A 13,698-nucleotide genomic window follows, 5' to 3' on the forward strand; every position below is an offset into this window, starting at 1 on the left:
GAACCTACACTTTCTTCATCTTCCTCGCGCTCTTTGGTGTAAACCACAGTATGAACCTTTGCCTTGAGTTCCTCTTTACAGGAAACCACAAGTTCCACTTGTCGCCTCATCCTAGAAGGAATCAAACATTTGAAATCCTTTCAAACCAAATGTGAAGTAGGCCTTGTAACTCTTAAATGACTTCTCATGTTATTGTTATTTTTCTTCAGAGGACCTAACCTCTCAAACACAGAAATTCTCGTTGTCACTTCACCAAGTCGATCAAAGACGGAAGGCCTTTTATTGGGAGCAGTCATGTCATCTTCAAAAGTTATATGATTATTACTGGCCCTTCTTATGGAAATGCGAATTGGCGGCGGTTGGCTATAACCTAGGCCTTCACGCGCTTTCCTAGTTGTATCATCTGATGGTAGTTTCCCTAGCGCTGATAGCTCACTAGGGTTGTATCCTGCCTTCACAAATAACTTGTAGGCATTGGGATCAAAACCTTCTTTTGTGCGTTTTGTAGGGAGAGCCATATCTAGCACTTGATCTTGAGCGACTGACTTTTCTGGTAACTTTGCAGACAAGTTTATTGCATCAATCCGTTTGATAGGAAAAGTTAGCCCTCTTAATGCATTTTTTTCAAGGTTAGATGGTTGATCTTGTTTTTTCTTCTCCTTTGGAACATAGCAAAGCCTAGAAGTCTGCTTCTTCTTTGAAGACAAGATATTCCCTTCATTAAGAATGGGACAGGAGTCTTTAGTGTCAATTTTAACCTTTTTGATAGCTGCATCAATTCTTTTTTTACGATATTATCAATCTTGATTGATTTGACGTCATTTGATTTAACCCCTTTAACAACATAACTTCTCATATAGAATTTCGCATCCGCAAAGTGTGTCTCCACTTCGGTGAAAGGATTATCATCTGCAACTATCTTTCTTTCAATTCCACCTTCAAGATATTTCAAACATTGATAGTAAGAAGATGAGACAATTCTGTTCTCATGTACCCAAGGCCTGCCAAGTAATATGTTGTATGATGTCTTTGCGTCAATCACATGCATCCATGCGCTTGATCGCAAATCTCCCATGTGGATGTCTAATTTAATAGAGCCTATGGACCTCTGTCCACCTTGATTAAATCCTTGTATCAACAGACGACTTTCACTAAGTTCCCCAGTCGTGATGCCAAGTTCATTCAATGTGTGGATAGGCAAAATGTTGACTCCAGATCCTTCATCTATTAAGATTCTATTTATCTTCTTCTCTAGCACATGACCCACCATATACAAAGGACGATTGTGTAGTGCTTCACCAAATAGAAGATCGTTTTCTGTAAATGTGATTTTAGTATCACAAACATGTGCTTCTTGGGAAGAAAGTTCAATAGATTTTTCAGAAGATGAAAGAGACATCATTTCTGAGATTTCCCTTGTTTCTTTTTCTTCTTCCCAGGAGACACTTTTGGTGAGGATTCACTCATTGTTCCTTCTTTTACAGCAGGAGGCACCTTCATTGATTGTTCTTTATCCACATTGAAACATGATGCCTCGACATTTCCTTGAGTAGACTTTGTGTCAAATGAGCTTGGCAAGAATTCCTCTAGAGTCACAAGACGTCGAGGTCTTTGGTAGTGATGCACTTCAACCTTTGCCCTTTTGGGGCGTTTGATTGATTTTTGCTTCTTTGATTTCTTCACCATTTTTTCTCTAACCGGTTGTTCGGATAATTCTTTTTGTAAGCTTGACTTGTTGCGTCTTCGCCTAGTTACAAGAATCCAACCCTCATCATCATCTATGTCAACGTTCTGGTCTACAGGCTCTTCTTCATGCTTTTCAGAGATATATATTTGGACCGGATCCAGTGACCCAAACGTGATAGAGGTATGGTTAGAACTAGCCTTCTCATCATCAAGGATAATTTTATTTTCGTTAGCCAATCGCATCACTCTATCCTTAAAGACAAAATATTTTTTAAGAGGATGACTCACAAGTCTATGATACTTGCAATAATTTGGGTCATCAGTTTTTCCAGCTTCATCGGGTCGCTTCATCTCTGGCAACTCAATGAGCTTTAACTCAAGCAATTCATCAAAAATTTCAGAAACGTCAGAATCCAAGAAGGGATACTTTTTTCCTTGCATCTCCCTTAGCGTCGACTTTTGATTTGAACGTGCTTGGAAAGTCGTTCTCACATTTTGTTTTACACCCTCATTCATGGTGAACTTTGCGGGTGACACATTTACACTCATGGATTCTTTGTTGTCATTTTTAGGCAGAAACTTGCTCCATCTTTTGGGTTCCTGTTTGTCCTTTCCTTTGTGACGGTCATGGACAATAGTCATATCTTTTTCGGCAGATGTCATGCTCAACTCCATATCATGAGCGCGAGTAGCTAAATCCTCGAAAGATTTTGGTTTTATTCCTTGCAAGATGTAAAGAAGCTCCCAGTGCATTCCTTGAATACACATTTCGATTGTAGAAGCTTCACTAAGCCTGTCCTTGCAATTTAGGCTCGCGTTCCTCCACCAATTTATGAAATCTATGACTGGTTCATCCTTCCTTTGGCGAGTATTCGTGAGTTCTACCATGCTCACCGTGCGCCTTGTGCTATAGAAGCGATTAAGAAACTCATGTTCTAGTTGCTCCCAACTATCAATAGAGTTAGGTTCGAGATCCGTGTACCAATCAAAGGCATTTCCTTTTAGAGAGCGAACAAACTGTTTAACAAGATAGTCTCCATATGTTCCAGCATTGTTACATGTCTCCACAAAGTGCGCGACATGTTGTTTTTTATTTCCTTTTCCCTCAAATTGTTGAAATTTTGGAGGTTAATAACCAGCAGGCATTTTAAAATTATCAATCCTAGCAGTATATGGCTTAGCATACATATGAGAAGACTTGGTGGAGACTTCATACTTATCTTTGATAGTGCCTTCAATAAACTCCTTCAAGCGATCGAGTGAGATCATTCCTTTAGAAGAAACTGGCATCTCTTTAACAAACGGGGCTTTCTTAGCAGGATCTTCGATTTCTTGAACTTCAATGCCCTTTCCAGGTGCATGGCTTGCATCTCCATCTAAAAGTCCTTCTATCCTGTCCATCAACTTGTCAATTCGAGATTCTTGGTGGTGTACGTGCTTCGTCAATCCTTTAACCAACTTTGTCAGATTTGCGAGTTGTTCTTCAGGAGAGGAAGCAGCAGTCACCATCGTTTGCATGATCATCGGAGATGTAGGAGAGTAAAATGGATTGTCGCGTAAGTTAATTTTCAGTGGACTCGATATACGTGGAGATGATTCACAAGTTGAATCACAGTTCTCCCTTGTGGTAGAGTTCTTGGGACCAGATTGCTCAAGTAGAGCCAATGTCTTCTTGATCTTTTCAGCAACACTACTTCCTCCTTCTAGAGAATTTGTGGAGGAACTTGCTCCTTTTGGAGTCGAAGTCCCAAAAACAGGGGTTGATGCAGATGATACTTGAAGCGTTTGTTGCCCTAGTGTAGCAGCCTTGCTTTTCGTAACAGCCCCAAAACTTCCAAAGGTAACACCAAGGATGTCTTCAACTTCAGTAGAGAACTTGGAGCTAGTGACCTTAGAGGCGGTTGATCGAGAGTTGTTGTTCATGGAAGTCATCTTGATATTCTTTGACGTTTGAAAAGTTGAGATGAGAGGTAGAGATTGTCCCACTGGGCGTGCCAGAATTTGTAGACAATAAAATTCGCGTTGAGAAAACAATAATCAAGAACGGAAAATTATAGCGACAATCGTTTTATTATTTCAAATGCGAGTGTTACAATCTCTATAATTCCTCTGAATTCGCCTTTTCAAATATAAATTCAAGGGCTCTAAAGCTTGTTCTTGAATCTATGATGAACTCGAACTTGAACTTTATCTTGATCTTGACTTTTATTTGAACTCAAGGGCTTCGAGCTTGTTCTTGAATTCGGTGGTCTTGATCTTGATCGTTCTTGAACTTGAATGCTTGAATTCTTAAACTTGTAGCTTTGTAGAGAATTAAATGGCGTTTGTACCACAGAGCTTCTCTAGCTTCTTCTTTAGAATTTTCTCCCTCTTTTCTGAATTATGAGGACCCCTATTTATAGTTTTAGAATAGAGGAGTTGCAATTGGAATAGGATTCCTTTCAGCCAATCAGATTGAAGTGACATGGCATTTGGGCTTTATGGAGCGGGCTTGTCATCTTTGACACATGTCATGATTCTATTGGTTTTCTTATTTGACTTGGCATGCCACATCATCTGCACATGTGGCGCCAAGATGGGCTCTAGAATGAGATGAGATTGGGTTTAACCAATTGGGTTCATCCAATGTAGCCCAAATCAATTAATTTAGACTTTAATTAAATCCATATTTATTGGACTTAAATATTTAACTCAATTATACCAATCCACAATATTTGTTAGGATTAATATATTTATGAATTCAACATAATTCGAATCATTTTATAAATTTATATTTAATAAATTTTAAATGATTACAAGTACAAACACAAGTACTGAGTAGGTGTCATCGTCCAACTCAAAATAGAAAACAGTATATATCAGATAATATCATAAAATCAACTAATATCCTTAGCATGCAGCATTTACAATTACCATAACCCTTGGTTACAACACCAAGCTCATCAATGAGGACTCACACCTCCTCATCATACTCATTTGGGAATTAGGTTCATTAGATTGAATATATTAACATCTTTCAAGATTCATTATCTTTATTCCCCTCGTGTCGGTACGTGACACTCCGCTCCTCAATATACTATCCTGGTGTCGGAATGTGACACTCTGATCCTCATTCTATCCTGGTGTCGGAACGTGACACCCGATCCATATTCTATCCTGGTACCAGAACGTGGCACCCGATCCATATACTATCCTGGTGTCGAAACGTGACACTCTGATCCTCATTCTATCCTTGTGTCGGAACGTGACACCCAATCCATATTCTATCTTGATACCGAAACGTTGCACCCGATCCATATTCTATCCTGGTGTCGGAACGTGACACTCCGATCCTCATTCTATCCTGGTGTCGGAACGTGACACTCCGATCCTCATATTCTATCCTGGTACCGGAACGTGGCACCCAATCCCCTAATCTCACTACTTTCATTCATCATGCCTTCTTTTATACCAAGGCATCATCATTAACAAAGTAGATTAGGGTTTCTTTTTCAAGATTTAGGATTCAATAGCTTCATGATGCTTATTTTATCACAATTATATAATCACAACATGCAAACACACAATTAAGCATATAGAAGGGTTTACAACACTACCCAATACATATCATTCGCTATTAAGAGTTTACTACGAATAGTGTAAAAACCATAACCTACCTCCACCGAAGATTCGTGATCAAGCAAGCAAATTTCCCAAGCTTTTGTTTTTCCTCTTCGTTCGTCTCTCTCTATCGATTCTCCTTCTCACTCTTTGTGTTCTTTTCTTTTTCTTATTCAAAACCCTCTTTCTTTTACCCTAATTAGCATATAATTAAGAATAAAAGATGGCAATAATAACCCACTAATTAACTTAAGGTTACCTCTTTTAACCCCCAAGTAATTAGACTTATTAAAATTAACCCTCTAACTTTATAATTAAAGTAGGAATAGTCAAAAACGCCCCTTAAATTACTTAACAGAAATCCGACCCAGTCTGGGATTACGCAGCCTGTGACGGGCCGTCGTGCCTGCGACGGTCCGTCCTGCTGCTCGGTCATAGAGTTCAGAGACTCAATTCTCTGAAGAGTCTGTGACGGCCCGTCGTGCCTGCGACGGTCCGTCCTGCCATTCCGTCACGAAGTTCAGAGAGTCAATTTTCAGTATCCAATTTCAGAATTTCTAAGTGTTTTGAAACGAGACCCCTCGACGGTCCGTCGTGGGTTCCGTCGTCTCAGCCTGTTTTTCAAGAAATAAAATCTGCTGCTCAAAACGACTAAACAGGTCGTTACAGCTCAACAATATTAGTGATGAGTCTTTATTCTCTAAAAATGACAAACATGTTTCCTTTGCTTTTAGTATTATTTTTTAGTTTTTGCTAGATTTAGTTGGGGGCATGTCCCATCACTTCTGGTCAATTAGAGGCTATTTTCAGACATAGTTATATTCAACTTTAGCATTTGAGACTTTACAGTTGTTGTTAAACTCTCGATTTTTTTATATATTCATATAGTTTATGAGTATTCCTCATCATTTTAGTTTATCTTATGATTTAGCTTTCGCACAATACTGTCCTAATTCAATTTGTTTAGTATAGTTATAAATGCTAGCAGGGTTAGCTTGGGGTCACTCGTGATCCTAGATCCCGTGTCAACGTTCTGGGGGTAACTTTAGGTTTGGAGCGTGATTTTATATATATATATATATATATATATAATTTCAACATGACTGCTTATTGGTCATTCAATTGGCAGTTGAGGATATTTTTGTCATTAAAAATTTTCAAAGTAATAAGTATTATGGTCCTTCAAAGATATTTTGAGTTCAGTTTGCATAGAAAAATTGTACTATTATCCTTCAAAGAAAATGATGCATCCTGGACTTGGTTTTTTGAACATTAAGAGAAGCTCACGGCGTTAAAGATAACATGTGTGTTGTATCCGATCAAAACAAAAGTATTATAAAGGCTGTTTCGAGGGTATATGAAGGAGTTGTTCATCATGGATTTTCTTGAAATTTGTGGAAAAATATAAAAAATACTATTTAAAAAGTCGCACTACAGTCTGCCGGAAGTTTTTTATGAGATGACAAAGGCATACAAACAATCTGAATTTGATGAACAGATCGAAAAGGTTGAACAAGTTGATGTTCATGTAAAAAATTACTTGGAATCAGCTAGGTTATGAAAAATGGGCTACTGTATATGCAACAGTTGATCGATGAATGGTTATGACATCAAACATAGTTAAGTGCATAAATGCTTGTCTATTTGAAGCAAGGAAATTACCAATATATGATTTCCTTGATGAAGTAAGAAAGATGTTTGAAAGCTGGAATTTGAAAAATATATGTCTGCTTCACATACTTTCACCACACTTGTGGTAGACCACAAGAGATGCTTGTTGCTAATGAAGAAGTGTCATTACGTATGAAGGTATGTTGTTACAATTTATATGTTCATCAACATTATATAACATGACTGTTTATTTATTTTTGTAGGTTGTACCATCAAATAATTATGTGTTCAATGTTCATCACGAAGGTCGAACCTATATTGTTTGTTTGGAAAATAAAACTTGTACTTGCAAGAGCTTTCAAATAGATGAATTACCATGTTCGCACGCTTGGGCCTTTTTAAAGAAGAAACATTTTGATGATGGACCATATTGTTCCGACCTGTACAAGTCAAGTAACTTGTTGGATACATATAGCATTCCAATTCGTCTTTTACCTGATAAAAACGAGTTGAATGGACATGGGTATATTAAGGACCAGATAGTGCAGCCTCCAAATCACAAAAAGCTTCCTCGAAGGTTATTGAAAATGTATCGTGACAAGACATATAGCGAGCTATATGGAATGAAGAGAAAGAATTCTTGCAGTACGTGTGGGTTTAAAGGTCACAATAGGCGTTCGTGTAGGAATAAACCGCGTATTGTATAGTTAATGATATTTCATTTTTATATATTTTTAGAGTTTGGTTTCTTGCAGATTTCTAATGCCTTCTGGTTAATACAATAAATTGGAATTCTTTGTTCATAGTTGTATCTTGAAATATATTCGCTCTATGTCTTCTCTAGTATACTATTATTTGTATTCAAAACCTAATTGTATCTATATTATAGTACCAAGTGTTGCATCCATTTGAATGCATACAATTGTTGGATTCTTCATTTGAATTCGGAATATTTTTTGGTATGCGTTTTCTTTCGAGAAGTGTTCATATACATGATTTTAATCTACATTATATTTGTTCTATCTAAATTTTATGTGTGAACTTGTATGAGTCACAAACATAAACATTACAATTACTTATTTTCAATCTTAATTGTATTTATAATTTAATATCAAGTGTTGTTATGTTACATTTAGTTGAATTTAAAATTGTACATACTAATTCTTTACATAATTTTATTTTATAAAAGTTCATTGTGTATTTCAATGTTTGGTTGAATCCCAAACAACTGATTACATCCATCTGTAACATTATAGAAGCATACAACTTTTTTTTAATTTCCGTTTTCTTTCGAAATGTATTCAAAGCCGTGGTATTAATCTATATTATATTAGTTCTATCTACATTGTATGTGTTAACTTATATTAGTCACAAACATAAAGATTACATTTATTGTTTTAGTTTTAGTACCAAGGTTGAGTAGGTAGAAGCATATGTATTGCAGGTAAACTTCAAAAATGAGCTTTGTGTACCCAACATGCAATACTTAAGCTTGACACACAAATAAAATGCTCTTTTATCCTCACTTTCCACAAGCCTCCTATAGGCTCTTTTGGTAAGAAAAATGTGTAGCAAAGATTCATTAACTGGAACAACAAAGAAATAGATCAAAACAACACTGTCAGATAAACTGCACAAAGACTGAAACACTTTAATATTAAACCAGAACTTGAAACATTGTAATTATATAAACTAATAATACTTAACCAGAACTCCAAGATTTTATACATTAGTAAACAGAAGAACTGGAACCCTTTAAAATCGTTTCATAGCAATACAAAAACTAATGTATAATGATATACCAAAAAATTGACAACGACTAATCTATTTGAATTGTATCAATATCCTCCATTGCTACATTAAATCTGATATATCGTGGAGGTGTTTCATTGTCACTTGTTGCTCCGGCATCATTCTTGTGTTAGCCATAATTCCAAAGAAGTGTAGCGTATCTGGACCGTAAACATGATGCATCCAAAATATTCGCTGGAATCCCTTGGCCATAAGATAGGTATTCGGCAAAAGCTAACATATAAATACTGCAATCCCTATAATACAATAAATTAAAAGTTAGTAAACAATATAATATTGATGATTTAATGATAGTAAAATCAAAAGAAACACAAACTTACAGAGACCCATGCGACTGTTGAGGAACATTATCTATGAATACTTTATTAAAGAACTCATTCTCTTGTTGAGCTTGTGATACATCAATTCCTTTATTGTTGTAATAGTCATTGACTGTTAACTTCAAAGGGATCAATTGAGACAATTTAACTCTCTCTGCCTTGATAGAGGCATCGTGACCTACTGCCCTGTATGAGTCATACATGTTGATACACTTATCATTCAATGAGATCACAACCAACACCCAATGAAATTCCGCCTTAACATAGACAGGAACAAAAATATAATCAACTGTATGCCAAGGTGTAGTAGCATGCATTTTGTACCCTTTAATGTAATCACCAATGACATGTTCTTCATCGGCACAACCAACAGCGCTATCTAAATTCAAATATTTTCCCCAAATAACAGAGATCTTTGAACTAAAGACACAATCTACAGTTGTGTATTTATAGCTGCCTCCAACATCAAACTTGGCTTTTTTACGGAGATAATATAAAATCACATCAACATGCTTACAAATTTAAAGAAAAATGTATAAATACTATCACTACTAATCAACATTGTTAGTAAAGATAAAGCTAAATAGTTCTTACCGAATCGTTCAATAATTGTCCTTTGAAATACAGATTATAGAACCAATTCTTATTGTCTATTAGGAGAACGCCTAATTCAATGGCCACAAGAATTTCAGCTAGATTCCTCTTGTAAGGGACTTGATCATGCTTCCTAAAAAAAGAATAAAAATAGAAACAATATACCATTCATTAAAAAAAGTAACGACTATCAACATTTGAATATAAAAAAGATATGAAGAAAACCTATATATAAGTTGCACCTAAAAAACTGTTGTTGAAACACGAACAAACATTTAACTGAATACGAAGATTAAATAGTTATATTGTAAAAATATCTTGTAATTATTCACCAGCTACTTACTTTTTGTCATGCTTTGTAAGCAATCCGTCTCGGATCCATGATCGAAACGCATCCCACAACATTATATCATAATTGCCAGAGATCAGATCAAATATGAATGGGTGTTTCAATTCAAAAATGTGGGGCTGACTTGATGAACTACCTGAAATGGTTCCAAAAATAATAATACACACTAACAAAAAAAAATATGATTACATTAATAGAAGTATTAAAAAATTGAATATTGTACCAGCAGATGACCAAAAATTGGTCAGATACGGAGATGTATTATAAGGACCTGGATGTCTATTCATACGTGTAGGTTATGACGTCTGTTCGTTATTGCTGATAGGGTTATATATCATCAATCTTTCACAATTTGTACCAAAATGGACATCGATAGTGGCCTGATCTGCCTTTGTTGTAATGCATCCTACAATTGTTGTTGGCAGTTGTGCGGTGTATCCTGCAAATACAGTTAAATGTAGTGCGATGCTAATCTTTATTGAATTGAGACTAGGCATGAATTGATCGTCCAATTCAAACGTTGAATCAATTGTCACATTCATGTGATTCAAAAGCCCGGATAGGGACTGGACATGGCAATTGTTCAACATCGACCTCATGTGAATTTTCAGATACTCCCAACACTTCTTGGGGGTATATCAAATACAAAACTTGGTTGATTTACCTATTAATTTCATAAAAATAACATCTAAAAACTAATGACCCAAATAATTATATATGAAATACTTATAAAATTAAATAACGTACCCTAGGAATTGTAAGTCTTAGAGCACTTAATTCATAATCCACTTCAATCAGATTTCGAACAAGGGTGTTTATACAAAAAACCTTATAAAATGAAGGTTATAAATGAAATTGTTAATATGATATTGAACATTTATTGAGAACTGAAATTTAAGAAAAATTTATATATTGTAATCATACATTAGGATGCACAACAAAACAAACATAAAATTTGTCTAAAACCTGACTTACCTCATGATCATCGGATTTGGAGTCTACTCCATCTGGATTGTTGATGGTCTTTTAATAATATATAAAAACAAAGAAACATGAAAAAAATGTTAGTGGATACAACATTGAAATGTCCTTGAAAATTGTAAATGATAACAGTTATTAACTAAAAAATTATTGTTTTTACAATATGTGTAAGCATAAACCGAGTTACGATTGCTTGATACAGTTTGATAATAATTATATAAATGTATAATTATATATATATATATATAGGAGGGTTATTAAGGATATTTATTATACAAGAATTGAGTATAAAATCATGTACAAATCTTGACTTACCTGGGACACACCATTTTTTGATTTACTGTAATTTGGAGCCTTGAGTGTTTTGTCATAAAAATAAAAATCCAAAAAACATGTCATCAAATGTTAAAAGTTACAAATTCATAAAAGTAAATAAATTTAAAATTAAAATTTGCGTAAAAAAAACACCAAAATAAGGGTCATATATACAACCTAAATAAATAAAAGAAAGTACAATTACCTCCGAATTCTCAGATTCCAATTTGTCACACTGAACTACCTGAACTTGATTTGATGAGATTCTTTATTTGAAGTATATGGTGGTGTATACCCATCTTCATCGTTTGAATTGGAGGGACAATATGATCATTAGAATGCTCGACCTGTGTTATATTACAACGTAAATCATTAACAAAAATATACATTTGGAATACATTACATCATATTATTTTTTTATAACAAACCTCCTGCTCATTCCGTCTTGAATTAATGACTGTCAAAACAGTCTTGAAGTTGTCATTGATCAAATTGCGAATTTCAACAAACTCTTGTTTAACATGAAAATATGACACAATGCTTTAGCTTATTAAAAATTTAAAATTCTAATAAGTGTATAACTATGAAAGATGTACTATATGGTAAATACTTTTTTTCTGAACTCTGACAGCTATTTCAACTAGCCTTGCACTTCAGATCCGCTTGTTCTTTGAATATCAGAATCACTCGAAGTTGTATTTGCTAGATCTGCATGTACACATTCAGTTTGTTTTAATACAATCTTAGATTTCTTCAGTACCTTTTTGGATACAATATTTTTTTTCACAAGCTGTTTAACAGCAACCCTAAGTTTCAAATTTTGTGCAACCTATTTGGATCCTCCAGTCAACTGCTTCTTTGTCCTTTTTCTAACAGGTGACGTTGAAGAACCAACTTTTTCTCTTTTTTTTACCTTTACTTCTTGTGGAGGAGGTGTTTGAAAGTCATCGTCATAATCTTTATCATCACAACTTCCCTCACCTCAATCATCATTACTATTAATTATTTTATCATCTAGATCATCATCTGATGAATCAGAATACTGAGCTGAAGTTTGATTCTCGATACCCTCCGGTGGCAGTTGCAATACTGCAAGTTCCCTTTGATTGAGGATACTATTCCTGAATTTAATCTGAAGTCCAAATATTTTGTTACTATTTTAAATAAAAACAATAAGAAACAATATAACTTTGTCATTATTAAACATATGTCAATTAAGTACCTTGTTATTCACATCACTAAATATGGTGTTCATAAGTTTCTTGTATCTACTACTCTCATTGGTCGTCTTCCAGTTGAACAATCTCGAAATATGGTCATCAACCTTTTGAGCGACCTGGAAATCAATACTCGAACTGCACTCAAACAACCATACTTTGAATACAATAGGCTTTCGACCGATTCTGTAAAATTGTTTTTTACTATTCAACTTCTTGCTCAAGCACTTCATCAGCAAGTAAAAAGTTTCCCCCCCCCCATGGAAACTGATTGTACCTGCAACTTTCAACAAGATCAAAATATAATCTAGGAACTTTTTTGGTAGCTCTTGCACCGAAAAAAATCACTGTCTGGATGAAGTATAATTTTGCAAACTTCAGGACATCCTGATCGTTCTCCCCCCTCACTTTTCGATGAAAACTCCTCATTATATCAATTTTTTTGATCAACTTAACACCCTCAAAATATTGTTCCATGAACCTATTTGGTTCTGACTCATCAAAGATGAAATCATTTTCTTCGTTGACATAGTTTAATCCACTAATCAAATCAAATTCTCTCAAAGTGAAATGTAGCGTAGATCCATTTACACGCATTACAAATGCTTGGCGAGAACTAAAATTGAATTCTAAATCCATGTAACACCTATGTATTTTTTCGCGAGCACGACATTGATGCATTTGCATATAATTATCAAAACAGGTGCTCTCACAAAATACATTGTATACATGACCATGTAAATACTTCACCAAGTCAGCTTTTATGTCATGTTTAAAGAAACAATGAATATGGGGAGCTTTTTTGGTTTATTTTTGACATAAAATTCATTTGCCTGCACATGTTCAACAACAAAATGAATACATATTTAAAGATTTACTAATATATAAATCTATTTCTAGTTAACCAATTAGAATAAGAGAAACTACATTGTATACAAAAGATAGAATGTTCATTCAGATTCACGAATATTGATGACCTAAAAATTAAAAATGAAGCAAATACAAAAATACATACTAGACTCATACTACAAATCTATTAAAATTTGAATGCATAAAGATGCTAAATAATATAAATACACTATTCAACAATCAAATATATGTATAAAACAAAATATGAGTAATTATAATTGCTACTAGAATACAGTTTGATGGAAATCTAATAAATTGAAATCAGGAAAATGCACAAGTACCCCCTCAACCTATGCCCGAAATC

The 13,698-nt window shown here is 34.7% G+C and overlaps 1 protein-coding gene across 2 annotated transcripts; it reads right to left on the reverse strand.

The window, feature by feature from the left end:
• Positions 1-8,599: 8,599 nt before the first annotated feature.
• LOC138339671 (uncharacterized) lies at positions 8,600-13,297 on the reverse strand. 2 transcript variants are annotated; one of them, XR_011212534.1, is made up of 12 exons: positions 12,491-13,297; positions 12,182-12,400; positions 11,879-11,976; positions 11,697-11,779; positions 11,474-11,615; positions 11,269-11,307; positions 10,948-10,995; positions 10,196-10,411; positions 9,967-10,108; positions 9,624-9,756; positions 9,030-9,215; positions 8,600-8,945 (listed from the first exon to the last, which is right to left on the reverse strand). XR_011212534.1 is itself a non-coding variant. In XM_069291542.1 (11 exons), exons 7-10 carry the CDS (start codon positions 10,257-10,259, stop codon positions 9,174-9,176), a joined length of 381 nt encoding a protein of 126 aa, XP_069147643.1. In that variant the 5' UTR covers positions 10,260-10,411; positions 10,948-10,995; positions 11,269-11,307; positions 11,474-11,615; positions 11,697-11,779; positions 11,879-12,400; positions 12,491-13,297; the 3' UTR covers positions 8,600-8,945; positions 9,030-9,173. The 2 variants fall into 2 exon arrangements, 1 of the variants encoding a protein (XP_069147643.1); XM_069291542.1 differs by having other exon boundaries at positions 11,879-12,400.
• Positions 13,298-13,698: the final 401 nt, after the last annotated feature.

Source organism: Solanum lycopersicum, chromosome 11 (genome assembly GCF_036512215.1).
Source record: "Solanum lycopersicum chromosome 11, SLM_r2.1".
NCBI classification, from domain to species: Eukaryota; Viridiplantae; Streptophyta; class Magnoliopsida; order Solanales; family Solanaceae; genus Solanum; species Solanum lycopersicum.

Bases quoted from the DNA above. Each gene is read 5' to 3' on its own strand.
- LOC138339671 (XM_069291542.1), bottom strand. From the start codon at position 10,259: ATGAATAGACATCCAGGTCCTTATAATACATCTCCGTATCTGACCAAT. The intron at 9,757-9,966 runs GTAAGTAGCTGG...TTCTTTTTTTAG, and splicing joins CTTACAAAGCATGACAAAAA to GAAGCATGATCAAGTCCCTT. The intron at 9,216-9,623 runs GTAAGAACTATT...TGACTCATACAG, and splicing joins GACAATTATTGAACGATTCG to GGCAGTAGGTCACGATGCCT.